The sequence below is a fragment of the Euleptes europaea genome, chromosome 8 (assembly GCF_029931775.1).
Source record: "Euleptes europaea isolate rEulEur1 chromosome 8, rEulEur1.hap1, whole genome shotgun sequence".
Taxonomy (NCBI): Eukaryota; Metazoa; Chordata; class Lepidosauria; order Squamata; family Sphaerodactylidae; genus Euleptes; species Euleptes europaea.
Window position 1 is genome coordinate 73,109,113 of NC_079319.1, and position 17,546 is coordinate 73,126,658.

Here is a 17,546-nt window from a genome sequence, read left to right on the forward strand (position 1 = left end):
TAGGAAATTATATACTTGCTAAGAATTGTCATAGACTAGTGTTGCAGCAGTAACTTTAATCCGTTACTTTACTGAAGGTTGTTGTTGCATGGGGCACATGATGATTTCACTATATTAACCATGGGTGAACATATGAAACTGAATTTTAAAAGCATGGTCTGCTCTAATCAGCAGTGCTGTTCCAGGGACTCAGCCACAGAGGTCTTTGCTAGGGCTTCTAGCTAAAATCAAACTCAAAATATTGAGGCTTTAATGATGGGCTTGTGCATCCAAAACAAAGCGGCCATTTTCTCCAGGTAAACTGATCTCTATCGGCTGGAGATCAGTTGTAATAGCAGGAGATCTCCAGCTGGTACCTGGAGGTTGGCAACCCTAGCAACATTGTCAAATTTGCCTTATCACATGGCTTGGCTACAGATGCACAACATCCCAGGTCATAAACTGGAGACGTAGAATTACTCCAGCCAAAAGCAGTGCATTGGATGCTGCCTGTACCTGGCAGGTATCATTCCTGTAAAAAGTGAGAGGTCTCTGCAATGACTTAGAGGCCCCTGGTTACGTCTGTAAGGGTTACCTGCCAGGTTCTTTAGTGTCTGGGACTCTTCGGCTAAGCTGCTTGTGGGGAGGAGGGGGAGGCCAGGAGGTAAACCAGGTTGAAAGAAAGGCGGCTACTGAATGAGACTAGGGTGAGACTAAAAGACATCGCCTAAGAAGCATCCTCAGTCTTTTTACTGGACTGTGTACCAACAGGAAGATTTCTGTCCTGTTTTGCCCATTATTTACCCTACCAGCAAAGTGATGGACCACCATGCCTTATCTTCTGTGCCCTTGTTACAGGTTGACGATTTTATCTTTATGACTTGCTGGACTGTCACACGAACCTGCAAACATGTCGTTGGCGGATATCCAGATGAACTCTGCAGACCTTTTGGAAAAAGCACAACTGGATGCTGGTGGATTCGGCATGGTTTCCTTATGCTATCACAAGAGATACGGGCTCGTAGTGTTAAAAACAGTGTACACTGGACCTAAGCGCACAGAGTAAGTTGGAGCATAGTTTATTCTTCCCAGAGAGGAGAGGGAAAACTAGAGGGGAAAACAGGCAAGACACTGGGAAATCTACGATCAAATCCTCCCAGCATCTTTTAAAACTCAAGTACAGGTACACGAGGCCCTGATTCAGATCAGGACTTCACATGGGGAGGAGAGAGAGGGGCTTTAATCCTTTCACACCTCTCCCACAGTTTTACAAATGGAAACCAGGCTCCCTGTTTTGTTGTAGGCTTTTGAATAGAGACACAAGAAAAAAAAGCCAGTTGTCTGTAATCTGTCTTTATAAATGCCTACTGGAGATTTGTGATCGCATGTGGTTTTTGAATAGGTCTGCTTACCATCAGGCTTGTTGCGTTTTCCAACTAAAGTCATGGCTTCGGTTGGGAAAGGGTGGGGTAAAAATTAAATAATTATAATAAATAATATATCTATTCCTCTCCCAACATTCCCATACCTTGAGAATACAGCCAGAACCAGATTTTTATTCATTTTTTTGGCTGATCAAAGATCAGCCAACACAGGGACACAAGCTAAACACAAATAAAACAGATACAAGCAATAACAATTATTAATTTAAACACTAATTTTAGTAATACTGCGTGTGTGTGTGTTAAGTGCTGTCAAGTCGTAGCAGTTAATAAAATAACTGAAGTATCTGAGTCCCTATCAGCTGAGTCAAAGTACAAAATTTAGCCACCTTAAAAGTGTATATATAAAATTTATCAGATCTGTGTGGAAATGTAAATAAAATAGGGGTAAATACAGGGAACGAATATCCTTATAAAATGAACAGTGAAGTAACACATGTTTAACTGTTTTCTCAGCATTCAGTTGGCAAGAACACTAATGGTGGGAATAAAAAATACCTAGATATTATGTTTGCCTTGCACCAAAGCTGAAGATAGAATTCTGAAACAGGTCAAAGTAAATGCTCTGCAGTATTTAGGAAATTCTAAGACATTTGGGTGATTCTCTGGAAAAAAAATTGATCAACAGATAAGAATGGACCCAGGCTCTATCAACTTGAAGAGCTGCATCCCAGATTCTTTGTCTGATTGTTTCTTTACCTCCCAGGAACACAAGATGGCATAGAGCTGGAGGACTAAGCCCATAAGATTGTAGTTTCTTCTCAACTGCTTCAGCCCAGCCTAAACTAAAATCCTCTAAGAGAATTAAAGGAATTAATCCAAGAGGGTTCAGGTTTAAACCAAAATTGGCTGTATCATTTCCATATAATAATTCAGGGATTGGTCTGTTTGCTAATTTAGGCAGATGAAAGTCTGGATTAGAGAGGGCTTGTACCATGGAGTTTATATACAAATTAAATAGCAAAGGAGCCAAAATACAACCCTGCTGCACTCCCCTCTTGACAGGGTCCCTACAGGATAAAATAGCCCTGTTGGTTACATCTTGCTATTATAAAGTTGTATGAGTCTAATTTTGCCCATAATTCTTCCTGGGCAATACTGTCAAAAGCCATTTTATAATCTACAAAGACCAGGTACTATATTTCATTGGCATATGATATAAAATCAGACATGGAACAGCCTGGTGTGAAACCTGCTTGTTTTTCAACCAGAATATTCTCTTACTCTAACTAGTCCCAAAACGTCCAGCACAGATGCCTAGTGTAGAGTTTACTCACTACGCTGAGCTGGCTGATTGGACGGTAGTTGGAGGCATTAGATTTGTCCCTCTTTTTCTATATTGGGGTGATCATGGCCAAACCCCAGTCACAAGCTAAGTAAATTTCAGTTTAGGGCCTTGATTATGAGAAACCTCTAAATTAAAAAAAAATGCTAAGTTGCTATTTGTGTGGTAATGTTCTGGACCCTGTTAAACTTGACATGTATTAGAGCCTCAGCGTGTGTTGATCTGGCCCTTAATGCTGGTTTAAAGTATAGGGCACACTAGCATTCCACAAGGGAAATTGCTAATGTACCAAGAGAAATAAACCGGTTAAAGAAATCATGGCACTTGTGAGGCCAAATATCCCGCCAGAGGGTGCATCCTGCTGTATCGCTGCATACTTGTCTGGCCGCCTTTCTAATCTGCTGCATGTGAGAAATTCTGCCATGTCTCTTAGCAGTGGGGACTGACTGGATATACATCTAAACCCTGTAAGGGCTAAATGTGCAAGTGAGGTGCCTTGAACTTTAATTGGGGGGGAAAAGACACCTCAGGGCTCTACTAGATATGACTGCAGAAAATATATTGGCTTTTAACAGTTGTGGGAGCTCCAGTACAGATCGGGGCCATAGCATGAGAAGAAGGGGGCATCCTACTCCTTTCCATTTTTACTCTCCAAATTATTCCTATCACCCCCCTAATGTGCTGTTTACCCCCAGAGGGTACACAGAGTAAATAGCAATTCTAGGGATGCAACTGAGGCACAGACTAACTTGACTGGAACTGGGAGATATCACAGTGGATCAGTGCTTTGCAGGGCTGCCCCAAGCACGGCCCAGATTCCTCCATGTGAAGAGAACTTTTTTGGGTCCTTATTGTGAGAAGGAGGAGGCAACTGCTATGCTTACCCCTGGACCATTATCCTTGTGAGGGAGAGGTGGCAGCCATAACCACACCCCACAGGAGGAGGCAGCAGTGGCTGCCTCTTCTTCCTTGCCGTCCACACGCAAAAGTAGCATCTGCCACCACCACCTCATCAGCCATGTGCTCACAAATAGGTGCAAAGGACAGGGAGGGAGCAGTGACTACTGCATTTGCACCTCAATTGCCCTCTTTGTAAGGAAGAGGAGGTGGCCCCAAAGAGGGCACCGAGACTGCTGCTGATTCCTTGCCTCAGTAGCCATAGCATTAGCATCCCCTTGCTCAGCGAACATAATTAATTACAAGATCAGGGCAAAAGTGATACATCATGGAAGAAGAAGAGTTGGTCTTTATATACCAACTTTCTGTACCACTTAAGGAAGAATAAAAATGGCTTACAATCACCTTCCCCTCCCCACAACAGACACCCTGTGAGGTAGATGGGGCTGAGAGAGTGTGACTAGCCCAAGGTCACCCAGCTGGCTTCATGTGTAGGAGTGGGGAAACCAACCCGGTTCTCCAGATTAGCGTCCACCCCTCATGTCTAGGAGTGGGGAATCAAACCCGGTTCTCCAGATCAGAGACCACTGCTCTTAACCACTTCGCCACGCTGGCTCCCAGTGATGAATCACATGACATGGGTCATTTTAGTTTCACAATATGCCTCTGTATTAAAATAAATGACTGACTATCTACCTCTCTGCCATGCGGCAGCTGCCTCTGTGGCCTTAGTTTACACTTAAGAAACACCAACATGGGAGAGCCATATATGGATTTCCCTCCCCACTGTCCCTTCTAGTTTGGCCCTCAGAAATTTGGGAAACATCGGCTTAAGGTCACTAGCTATTTAAAGATTCATCAAAATAATAAATTATTAGTGATAATGCTGTCGCTTGAACTATGGCAGATGCCACCACACAAAGGTCTGGCTAGCCTCTTCAAATAGTTCTGGAAAATAGGTGCACCTGTCTTCCTGTTTCCCTGAAGGTCCTTGATCGGGATCTTATATTTGTGTTTCTCCCCTCTTGGTAATCGTGTAGCATTATGTCTGGGTTGTTTGTGTATGTGTTTTCTTTCCAGATGTAACACTTCCCTTCTCGAAGAAGGCAAAATTATGCAAAAACTAAACCATGACCGTGTGGTGAAGCTACTGGGTGTCATTCTGGAAGATGGTAACTACTCTCTTGTGATGGAATATGTGCACAAAGGAAACCTGATGAGAGTTCTAAAGGCAGTGAGTAGGCTGCATGATTGATACTTTACAGAGAAACCAACTATTAATTCTTGAGGCAGCAGTTAAACATTTTGAAATAATATTCAAAATGTAGAGGTCATCTTATTTTTGTTTTTGTTGACATGTTTGTGTTGCAGTGAGAACTGGAGAATCAGAGGTTCTCTGCACTTATTCAGTCTTATGATTCCCAATTAGTGAATCTGGTTACATTTAGAAGTCCAGAACATGCCAATAGTGAACATCAGGGACAATGGGTCAGATCCAACCAGCTTTTCTGCTGGCGAAAAAGGGAGGAGAGGGTTTGTTTGACCACCAAAAAGGCTATGCTGGAGATTCCATATGGGACTGGGGCTGCAGTAAAGAGAGACATCAGGGGAGATTGAGTGAAAGAGCTGGCTGGATCCAAACCATTGTACAATATGGTCTCAGAAGTTAGGGATGCTGAATCTCAAGCTGGGCGAGGTCTACTCATAAGCACAGCTGTTTGCCTTTCCTTTATTATTAAGCTCATATGACCAAAAAGCTTGAGCATCACAGCTGTTTGCTTTGCATTGGTTTATCGCCTTGATTTTGAACCGGGAAACCTACAATTCTGCCACCAGAACAAACTGTTGGATACAGGCTTGTTTATGCTATTTCCAAGATGTGGATTTTCAGAGAATTTGAACAAGCCCTGAGATGGAAGGAAGAGCGTAGAGTCAACTGTGCACATTACACAATGTTAAAATGTGTTATATTTTGTATTTAAGCTTCTATCCCATCTGAAAAGACTTATGGCCCAGAATACATTTACTTGTGGAAAGCTGCTTGTTGTACCCTAGCGAGGAAAAGTTAGCTGGAATGAGCTCTCAGTTATACCTGCAGTGCAGTCAGGGCCGGATTTAGATGAAGAGAGGCCCTTGGCTATTCCGCTTGTGAGGCCCCTCCCAACCCCCCACCCTCACAGCTAGAGGAAGATGGAAGCGTGTTTTAAACAAAATTCAGTGAAGCCGAGGATGATGACAGGTGTTTAAAATTCCACAATTCACAATTCCTCCTCTAAAGGACATAAGATGTTATTGTTAAATACTGTAGTGATGGGGGCGGGGAGCATAAATGTTAAAATTAACACTGTGAAAAACTTTTGCAATAACCAAACTTAGTAAACATTTTGTGGAATAAACCGGAATTCTGAAAGAACCACTGAAGGTTTGTTTAGAGACTTCAGTGTGTTATGACAGCATGTGTAAAAAAAACCTATGACCGTGTCAATAATATTATACACCTTGGCCAGAGGCCCCCTAGATTTTGAGGTCCTAGGCTTCAGCCTGCCAAGCCGATAGGATTTACCGTCTTCTAAGCCCACTGATTTCAGTGAATACAGAAGGATGTAACTCTACTTAGGACTGTTGTCGGTCCCTCAGTTCCTACGACTTCAACTATCCTGGCCAATATTCATTAGGTATAGACTGAAAAAAGGGAGGGTGGTTTCTTTCACCTTAAAGCTCTGTATATCTCAGATCAAGTTTTAATATGTAAATTGTTATATGGCTTGGTTGCAGACTGAAATTCCCATGCCTGTGAAAGGGCGGTTCATCTTGGAGATCATTGAAGGAATGCTTTACTTAAGTGAACAAGGCTTAGTGCACAAAGACCTGAAACCAGAAAATATCCTTGTTGATGAGGACTTCCACATCAAGGTACAAGCACAACGCTCCTGGCTTGGTCTACAAAAGGGTGATATTTTGGTCTTCTTCGTTACATAAGAGCTAGACTCACGAAAACAGTGACCTCTTAATATCTGGTGGTGATGTGTGGTCCTGGTTGTCTTCAGAAAACAAAACCATTGGCTTGGGGTAGCAACATGACACACATACACACAGGATCTGTGCTAATGCTACAGGGCTGGATTCTGACGAACAGGTTATCTTCCAATAGAAAAGACTGGACTTTCTAGGGCAAATGAGGGATAGATGCAAGCTTTGCATATACTTAGAGAAAGGGGAGGGAATCTTGTGGCAAATGTAGCAGTAGTACATCAGCTTTGCAGGGAATCACCTGTCAAAAGCTCTCAAGTAACAAGGTTTGGGAAAGTCCTTTTTCTGCCTGAGATTCTAGACAGCTGCTGCTGCTCAGAGCAGACTCCATTATGTTAGGTGGGACGGTGATTTGACTCAGTAAAAATACATGATGACCAGTCTGCCTAAATTCACAGAGCTGGAGGGGATTTTAAAAAAAATATCCTGCAAAAAACAGCAACAAAATGCAGCACTGATTTCCTGTTATTTTCTGTTCTTCTCATGTAAACTTTTTATATTCTTCTGTCTCCTGCCTGATGCAGTACACTGGTTCAGCATGTCGGCCACCTGAGAAAAACTGTTTATAGCATGCTTAAGGTTATCACTACGCAATTGCATCTTGGTGCTCAATTCAAATGTAGTTTATTCACCACTTTCCCACAATTTCAAACAGGGAAAGCAAGGAATTTGTTAAAAGAAATAGTATAGTGTAGATTTGCAGCCCATGAAAGGCACAGTAGATGGTACTTAGTGTGTCAGAGCTGAAGACCCTGCAGATACAAACATAAAGTCACATGATATACCTCTCCTGGACTGTACTAATTTAGAGAGGGATTGCATATTTGAATACTTCTTTGCATCAAAAAAAGCTAATGTGTGAGAAAGACTTCTGACATGCTAGCTTTTAAAAAGAGGTAAGGAGCATATGTACATGCATGCATTTTTTCCACCTGCAGTCGAAAGTGAGGCAATCCAGAAATGGTTATACCGTGTACTTACTTCTGCAAGTTCAAATTGGTGCGTTGTGTACATTTTCTTCAAACAAATTAAGCAAGCTTTTGAGCCGCCTGTTCCTCGTTGAAAGGAACAATTTCCAATTTATTGATTTCAGAAATACTCATGGAAAGAAGAGATGCAGTTAAAACAACTTTAATTTAATCCAGTACGAAGATGGCATTTTCTAAACAGGCACTGGCAATGTTGTGACATGCGTCAGAGGACTGTCAGGTGGCAACTCATTTTTACAACTCGTCATAGTTAATCAAGTGCTGAAACCAATCAGATTGAAATTTACTAAAATACAGTCATTGACCAGCATGACAATAAAAGAAAGCAATCACAGCAGTACTCAATCGTACATTAGTATAGTTAGTGAGCTGTTTCACATTGCAACAACACTGTCCGTATTCTGGTAGCAACTTTGCTCATGTTTGTGAGATGGTGGGATTCTTCTCTTCAAGCAGAAAATTCACCATTAAAACACTATCATGACTGGAATGGCTAGTGTATCCAAGGAACCTGGACAGCAGAGGTGAGATTAGGTGATTTCTGAGATCCCTGTAAAATTCATAGTTCAGTGAAATATGAGCAATTCTCGATCGCATTTGCACTGCAGGGGACTGAAACCAATCAAAAACCAATACTTTGAGGAAAGTTATTGCGTTAAGCATAGAAGCTGCTGATTGTCCTATTCCATCACAGTTCAGTCCTGCTCCTCTCCCCTCCTCACCTATAACAGTTCTTCAATTGGGTTTGCAGATAGCGGACCTTGGCGTAGCCTGCTTCAGAAACTGGAGCCGGCTGACTAAAGAGGAGACCAGCCGACAAAGGAAGCTCAAGTGCAGCCCCAAGAGCAATGCAGGCACTCTTTTCTACATGGCTCCTGAGCACCTGCAATCCATTAATATCACACCCATGGAAAAATCAGACGTTTACAGCTTTGGCATAGTACTATGGGCGATTTTTGCTAACAAAGAACCATATGAGAGTAAGTGTCTTGTCTCCATTTGCTACAGTAGCTTTGCAGCATGGTTCCTTCAAAGGTAATTTTAAGCCTGTTCGATTGCCCGCTCCCCTCAGATGCTACAAACGACGAGCACGTATACTTCTGTGTCATGCAAGGGGACAGGCCGCTTGTAGCAGAAATTAAGGAAAGTTGTCCAGTGGAGATCATTTCTTTAATGGAATGTTCCTGGAGTCAAAATCCAGAGGATCGGCCAACCTTTGCAGGTAAGAAAAGATTATTGTCCTGAAACAAATTCAGCGATCTTTTAAAGTAGCACAAGTTAAAATATATCATGGGTGATAGGGCAGGCTGAGTAGAGGGCGGCTTAAAATCATACCAAGAACATAAAAGAACAAAAGAAAGGCCCTGCTGGATCAGACCAAAGCCCATCAAGTCCAGCAGTCTGTTCACACAGTGGCCAACCAGGTGCCTCTAGGAAGCCCACAAACAAGACGATGGCAGCAGCATTGTCCTGCCTGTGTTCCACAGCACCTAATATAATAGGCATGTTCCTCTGATACTAGAGAGAATAGGTGTGCATCATGACTAGTATCCATTTTGACTAGTAGCCATGGATAGCCCTCTCCTCCATGAACATGTCCACTCCCCTCTTAAAGCCTTCCAAGTTGGCAGCCATCCACCAAATCCTGGGGCAGGGAGTTCCACAATTTAAGCATTTCAAAGTGGTGAGTGCTCTGCAGATGCTACGAATACAGCAAAGTGAAGGGGAGTGAGGTGTAAAACCTTGCCACTTCAGACTGCAGGTGGGGGATAACATTTCTAAATGATCTCTTTTATGAAACATTACCTGCAAGTAGAAAACGGGAACATCAGGCCAGTGGTTCTTTCCTTGCTCTCTTCCCGCCTTTGCCTCCAATTCCTGCTTTTTAATCCCATGTCACTTTTAAGGTTATGGGGGAAAGTGCATAAGAACATAGTCACATCTTGTTTTCATCAAAGACTGCTTGAATTAATTTATAGTGCTTTGATTTACTGCAGAAATCAATATGACATATAAGCCATTTTACCATCAGCACTTTGAAAAATATGTGGAAGACGATGTGCGAAAGATAAAAGTAAGTTATCAAGCATGTGGTATGATAACACGGTTCACATTTTGTTTATTTGTTAAAATATTTACACTCTGCCTTGTGCACTATCCACCATGTCCCAAGGCAGTTTACAAAATAGTGCTAGCCAAGTACTGTAGAAAACAAGTAAATATAATTTTAAAACCTATTTTTGCTGTCAAGTTACAGCTGACTTATGGCACTCCTGGTGGGGTTTTCAAGGCAATAGACATTCAGAGGTGGTTTGCCATTGCTTGCCTCCACACCATGCCTCTTGTTAGTCTCCCATCCAAATACCAGCCAGGGTTGCGGCTGAGCGTGTATAACTGGTCCAAGGTCACCCAGCAACTTTCTATTGGCAGAGTGAGGATTCGAACTTGGGTTTCCCAGATCCTAGTCCGACACCTTAACGATTACACCATGCTGGCTCTCTCTATAATGAAAATAGCACCCACCCAATACACAATTCTCTACAACATTTATCAGCAGTGAAACTACAACAACAAATCCAGAAACTTCAGCCTCCATCAAATGCCCTTTTAAACAGAAAGGCATTACAATGCCTCCGAGACCAAAACAAAACCATTTCCATTTATTTACTAGCTCCTTTGACCAAAGGTCTTGAGCTTAACCATAACAATAAACCACCAAAACAAAACAAAAATCCAGTGGCACTTTAAATGGCACACTTATTTCAATATGAACGTTCATGAGTCACAGTTCATTTCCTCCGATATGAGAGCGAGCTCGTGAGCATACGAAATCTTTGCTCACAGTCCATAAGAGTCTTCTTCGATGAACATTCCGAGTCACAAACTCATGAAAGTTAGGGTGTTGGATATGATTTAATCAAGTATTTTTGTGTGTGTGACAGAAAGTGTACCCTGAACCAACTGAACTTGTCAAAAGGATGCAGTCTCTCCAAGTAGATGCTGTAGCAGAGCCTCCAAGTAGTACCCGGATAGGTAATCCATTTCAGTTTCTTAACAAGTCATCTTTTCGTCCTCCTCATTCTGAAGAATTGTTCACCTTTATCATTACATAGTGATTACGCTACCAAGAATAACTTCATGTGCAAATCCATAGTCTTTTGACCCCTGAGAGAGAAAGTAGTTTAGGCTTGTAGTTCACAGTATATAATCTCAGAACTGCTTTGGATTCACACAATACATTATGGTTAAAATCAAGACTACTCTAGGATAGAGTCAGATTAGTGAGGAAGTCCATCTTGGGTGCAGAATTTCAGCTTTGGGAAAGCAGCACAGTTCACCGACACAGACAGTTTAGGCAATGCCTTGTGAATGTTCAGAAGCCAGGAATGGAGGAGAGGCAGGGGCTGAACAGGATTTCTAATGTTAAGAAGTGGGGTTTCAATGACCCATAGAGCTGTGCCCCCACTGAAGATCCACCTGGCTTATTTTATTTCTTTTTGCTGGTTTCCAATAGCAAAGGCTCTTACTGAGTTCCAGGAATGCCAAGTAGATCTTGTCCTTTTGGGGCTGATAATGATGCTTGTGAACCAGTCAGAAGTTTTGTGTGTGCAGGTACAAGATTCATTATGTTTTCTTTCTTTCTTTTAATGGACCGGGTATTCTAAGACAGATACTTTATCTTTATAGTTCACTTGCTGAATTTTTGAGTCAGGTTGTTCCTAAAAACGCAGGAGCATGACTGAGAGAGAAGGAGAAGGAGAGAAGCAGCAGCAATTTTATGCATGATCTTTCTTGTACCTTTAGAGCCAGTAAGAAAGTACCTGTCAAACCCAATAGAAAATTTCAGTTATGCCTCTGCAAAGCTATCAGTCATGTTAACTCACCCTCCTGTTCCCTTGCAGATTTGCCCAGTTCTCTACACAGTTCCCAGGATCCTGCAGCCAACACTGTGGACGAAGCCCTTTTTGCAGCTTGTCCAGAAAACGAACCCATAGAGAGCGGCGAAACCTCCTTTGAGCCTCATTCTGTGAATCTGAACAGGAAACTGCAGGAGGAACTGGACTACCACCTGCACGGCAGCAGGATGGACAAAGCAGAAAGCCCCTGGGCGGCATACAGTGCTGACATGCGAGAGGAGGAGAGGAGAAGAAGGGTTTCTCATGACCCATTCGTAAACGCACCTGCTGCCCCACGGGTACAAGAGTCATATTCGAGAGCCGAAAACCCCAGATCAAATATCAGTCGTAATTTGATTAATAACACTGTGGCCCAACACTATCATCTAAGGCAACAGCCACTGGGTGGAGCACCAAGTGAGAGGCAGAACGTACCATACAGTCCAAATAATTCATATGGGGTGAGGCCCGTGGATCTCAGAACATGCACGAGTGCAGAGGATATGTATGGATCACATTCAGCTAATACTGTTAACGTCAGTAAACCGCCTGTGCCAGAATCAGGTGCAGATCATCAACCAAAGCTCCCAATGCCATATCACGTTAGTGCCAAAAGCCGAAACACAGAAACTGGTAAGTGTGCTGTTTGGGGATATATTTTAGGGGGAACTATAAGTGACAGATGTGAACTGGCGATATGGCAATTACAGACCCTAGGTGGAATTCAGGCTAAAATGTTAATTTTTACCTGTTTCCCCCTTCCTGCTGCAGACCCTCCTCCTGACATTGTTCAGGGTCCCCTATCTCCCAGGAGCAGCATTTCATGGAGATTGGTGAGCTGTGGTTGGAGGGGGGGGGGCACAGGGAAAGTTCCACCTTGCCATTGGACAGTTTAGTCTGGATCCAACCCATTAGTTCTCCTGTCCATTATGCATGTGCATCGGTTAATCCTACTCTACTAATCCTGGATGGCTAAAATGTAACATCAGTTCAGAACATGGGAAGTATACCCTTAGGTTACTTGAAGCCTAACTGAGCTGTATACATGTAAGTTAATTAAGGCATATGGTTTTAGTTACTAGTCTGAAAAAAAGGTTTTTCCTGCTTGCCTGTCAACACACATCTGCCTTTGTCATTTATGGACAAGAAAACAAAATTGTACCAAAGTAGGGCTACAGCTGAACATCAAGAAGACAAAAGTGACTGCTGGAGAATTACTCAACTTTAAGGTGGACAATGAGAAAATTGAAATTGTTTGAGATTTTTCTATTCCTCGGCTCCATCATCAACCAAAAGGGAGACTGCAGCCAAAAAATCAGAAGGAGATTGAGACTGGCAAGGGCAGCCATGAAGGAGCTAGAAATGTTTCTCAAATGTAAGGATTTGTCACTGGCAACCAAGATCGAGTTAATTCATGCCATCGGATTCCCTATTACTATGTATGGGTGTGAAAGCTGGACAATGAAGAAAGCTCACAGGAAGAAAGATTCCTTTGAAATGTGGTGTTGGAAGAGAGTGTTATGGATACTGTGGACCGCCAAAAAGACTAATCAGTGGGTTCTAAATCAAATCCAGCCTGCACTGTCCTTAGAAGCTAAAACGACTCAACTGTGGCTATCATACTTTGGTCACATTATGAGAAGACAAGAGTTACTGGAAAAGGCAATAATGCTAGAAAAGTTGAAGGCAGCAGGAATAGAGGAAGACTCTAAAGGAAGCCACGGCCCTCATTTTGGTAGACCTGAGCAAGGCTGTTAACAATAGGATGTTTTGGAGGACATTGATTCATAGGGTCACCGTGAGTCGGAAGTGACTTAATGGCACTTAACACACAACGAACAAAATTGACGCTGGTTAAGATTGCCTGCTTGGTCACCTGAACATGATTCTTATCACAGGTGACCAGGTGGGTGGCTCTTTACAAACCTGAAGCATGACAGGAGTGAACTAATTAGTTTGTATAGAAACTCAGATCCTCGTTGCTTTAACTGGTATATTAACAGTTACTCTGTACCTTTAGAAATTGTGGTGTAAATATAATTCAGTGTATGTAATTGTTCAGGTCAAGTGGAGTTTAATCCTTCTATGAAGGCAAACTTTGCACAGACTTCTTCTACATGCAGAAAAAGTACAGGTAATCAGCTGCAGCAGCATAAACCATATATCTACCCGACACAGCAGAATGTCTCTTAGTTCTCCCCTTAACAAATGAATTGCTGTTATCTCTTTCATTACTCTTCTTTCCACATTTGGTCTTATGGGGAAGAGAAGGGGGGTTAAATGATAAGATGTTCTTATTGAGATTATTAATGTCTTGTCAATTTTGCTTGAAATACAATTGAGCTGCTGGTAACTGGCCACAACTTTTTCCTCAGTGAGCAGTGATTGCCAATAAAGTTTAATGAAAAATTTCCTACAACCTTGAATAGGTTCTTCAGTGGCAAGAGGGAAATTTCCCATATCACACTGGAGATAGCTACTGGCTCATCTCTTGTAACCTCCTGTGTATCCAGGGGGTGGTTGGTTGAGGATAGGTGTGAAATAGGCTCCGTGACTTTATGGCCAGTTGAGAGAGTAAAAAATTTCCACTTATGGATTCTTTCTGTTTAAAGGTCCTCGTTGCAGAGTTGGTTGGAGAGTTTGTCTGAGTGAACCCTTTTCATGTTTCTTCTACCCCATAGCTGTAAAGTGTAACTATAGAGCTGTAATCTTAGGAAACTTTAAACTTCTCCGTGTCGGGCAGTTGTAGACCAAGAATGAAGTGGAAAATAAAGCTTTGGCAAACAGTCAAGCAGTCCTGTCTATGGAGTCGAGAGGCTGTTAATGTAAAACAGATGGTCCAGCCTCTTATCGGCTTTAGCTTATAAAACAAATAATTAAAATAGATAAAAGCTCTCAATAAAAGCAGCAAAATTGGCTCCATCTTGCACATGCCCTTCATCCTGCTCCTTCTGCATGGAGAGAATGCTTGCATAGTATCATCCCAGTTTTGCATCAAGAAAAAGCAAGCGTTTAAAAAAAGAGTTTCAGGAATCTTGTTTGGTTTAGCCTAAACTTCATGAAATTGTATATGAATATATTCATATTCATTGAGCAAGGTCAAAACTGTATCAAATCTTTAAATCAAACAGATGATTCTCACAACCCTTGTAAAATGATATTTCTGTATGGAAGCTTTTCTATATTGCTATCAAGGAACCTGTCAGCTGGTATGGCAAATATATCTGATGCATCAGAAATTCAAATGTTTGTTGCAGTTTCACAGATACCCTTTAGTTTATGCAGTGTAACATATACCATGTTGAATTATCTGTTTTTGTTATTTCTACTTTGTTTTCATCAGCCAACACACCAGCTGTTAAAAGTTGTTCCCTCCTACTGTTTCCACCCTTTGTTTTGTGGGAATTTGATGTGTATGTGTTTTTAACTATCTCATATACAGACGACTTCGCACAGTACAAACTAGTTAACAGCTGCGGAATTCAAATAGGGCCGTACAACTTTATGGCAATAAATGATCAGAATTTCCATATAGGCGGTTATCCAGCAAATACTTCGTATGATTGTGCAGATTACCAGAAACTGTTTGGTAAGTAGAAAAATCAATACTGTTCTACCTTAATGGGATAGTCTTTGGTTTAGGATAATTTCATTTGGTCTCATAACTCTGTTCAGGAGCATAGAGTTTTAGGATTGAAAAGAACAGAGGGTCATCTACCAAAGAAAGGTATTTAATGCCCAAATATTTCTAGATCAATCTATAGAAAGAAATGTTGGTGAACTCCATGGCCTTTTCAGTGATCTTTTGGGAACCTGCGTCTGTGGTTTCATATTGGGTCCCAGAAGATAACTGTGTGTGTGTAAAGTGCCTTCAAGTTGCAGCTGACTTATGGCGACCCCTTTTGGGGGGTTTTCATGGCAAGAGACTAACAGAGGTGGTTTGCCAGTGCCTTCCTCTGCACAGCAACCCTGGTATTCCTTGGTGGTCTCCCTTCCAAAGACTAACCAGGGCTGACCCTGTTTAGCTTCTGAGATCTGATGAGATCAGGCTAGCCTGGGCCATCCAGGTCAGGGCAACACTATTGTACCTCCCTCTAAAAAGTACAGGAAGCAAAATTTTGGGGTTTCTTAAAAACAAACTGCCACCATGTTGCTAATTATGGAGGGACAACAGTGGGTGGTGGGATGGTGCTGCTGCAGTCGTCTTGTTTGTGGGCTTCCTAGAGGCACCTGGTTGGCCACTGTGTGAACAGACTGCTGGACTTGATGGGCCTTGGTCTGATCCAGCAGGGCCTTTCTTATGTTCTTATGGGTGGACGATTGGGGAGGCCCAAATTCAAATGTCTGCTCAGCCATGCTGCTGGGCAGATCTCTATTTCACAGCCTAGCCTACAGCATTGTTGTGAGGATAACCTGAGATAAATCTGTGTTCCTCAGAGATAAGAAAGATTTAGAAAGTGATAACTTGTTCTAGCTCTGCCCTGAGAACAAAACATAAGAATGCTGTCAATGAAAGACCTACCTACCAGAAATTTTGTTAGTCTTTAAGGTGCTACTGGACTCCTACTGTTTTCTGCTGAAAGACCTAAACATGTATCCCATTTTCTTTTTTCTACCTCCAGGCAGTACTGCGGTCATTTCTGATGTACACCTGAACCTTGTGAGAGAAAACTTGGCTAAACAGTGGAAACACTGTGCCCGTAAGCTGGGCTTCACAGACCCTGAGCTGGATGAAATTGATCATGACTATGAACGGGATGGATTAAAAGAAAAAGTTTATCAGATGTTACAGAAGTGGCAGATGAAGGAAGGCAGCAAAGGGACAACCGTGGGAAAGCTGGCAAGAGCTCTCTCTGCTTGCAAGAGGATCGACCTCCTTAACAGCCTTGTAAAAATAAGCCAGGAGTCTCAAGTGAGTAACCAGTGAGGAACAGAAGGACTCTGCTACCTTGAAAGAAGTTTTCTACAGGAAATGCATTTTGCTTTACAGTATTTTTATAGCCGTTATAAATATGTCAGTGCTGCCAGAATAAGACTTTTAGTACAAGCAGAAAAAGGAAGATGGATTTTTGTCCATTTCTGTTTTAGCTGCCATATCTTGCTGGACAATGCCAAAAAATGTAAAGGACTGAAAAGGTATTTTTAGAATGTATTGTCAAATCATGAATGTATTTGTATAATTTTAATTAAAAATACATAAAGGGACATAAGTCTGCTCTAAGGGGGTGGTTATCAGCAGTCATTTCTGAGACATAAAACATGTTTGCGTGTATCAGTCTTAAAAGAAAAATCGTTTCCTTTCCAACACATGAAAATAATCAGTACATTATAAGAAGAAATAAAAGATGACGGGGAGAAGAATGGTGGTTTGATTCCACTAAAAATTATGCAAATCATATGTTGGGGGAGGGGACTGGTGTGGGATGATGCACTTAATTCCCACACTACCACCACATGGAGATTATTCCCTCTTGTGCACTCACTGCTGCTGTGCAGAAGCATTTGCAGCATAAATGGAGCATCCATATGGAGCACTGTACATGTTTTTTCTCCTTGTCCCCTGGTGCCTGCCATTCCCCCCTTGTGTCACTGGAAGGCTTTTCGCTGGCTTCAAAAAATATTGTAATAGGTAGTATAGCGTTAAGAGCCAGCATGGTTTAGTGGTTAAGGGCGGCAGACTCTAATTTGGAGAACCGGGTTCGATTCCCCACTCCTCCACATGAAGCCTGCTGGGTGACCTTGGGCCAGTCACCGTTCTCTCAGAACTCTCTCAGCCCACAGGGAGGCAGGCAACGGCAAACCACCTCCGAACATCCCTTGCCTTGAAAACCCTACAGCACTGGTTCCCAACCGGTGGTCCGCGGACCCCCAGGGGTCCGCGAGAACTAAATTAAGGTCCGCAAAACAAAGTTATATAAACCCATAATAAATTAATATGATTAAAGTTTATTTTCAAATTCTCTGAATTTTTATTTTGAACCTTGGGGTCCCTGCACCGAACAAAAAGGTTCTAGTGGTCCCTGGTCAA

General features: G+C 42.2%; 1 protein-coding gene across 1 annotated transcript; it reads left to right on the forward strand.

Annotated features, from left to right (window-relative positions):
* Window positions 1-849: 849 nt before the first annotated feature.
* On the forward strand, window positions 850-16,451 carry RIPK1 (receptor interacting serine/threonine kinase 1). The gene is made up of 11 exons (XM_056854452.1): window positions 850-1,041; window positions 4,684-4,837; window positions 6,379-6,516; window positions 8,374-8,602; window positions 8,695-8,844; window positions 9,620-9,696; window positions 10,565-10,655; window positions 11,525-12,151; window positions 13,581-13,652; window positions 14,961-15,107; window positions 16,141-16,451. Exons 1-11 carry the CDS (start codon window positions 890-892, stop codon window positions 16,443-16,445), a joined length of 2,142 nt encoding a protein of 713 aa, XP_056710430.1. The 5' UTR covers window positions 850-889; the 3' UTR covers window positions 16,446-16,451.
* The last annotated feature ends 1,095 nt before the right edge of the window (window positions 16,452-17,546 follow it).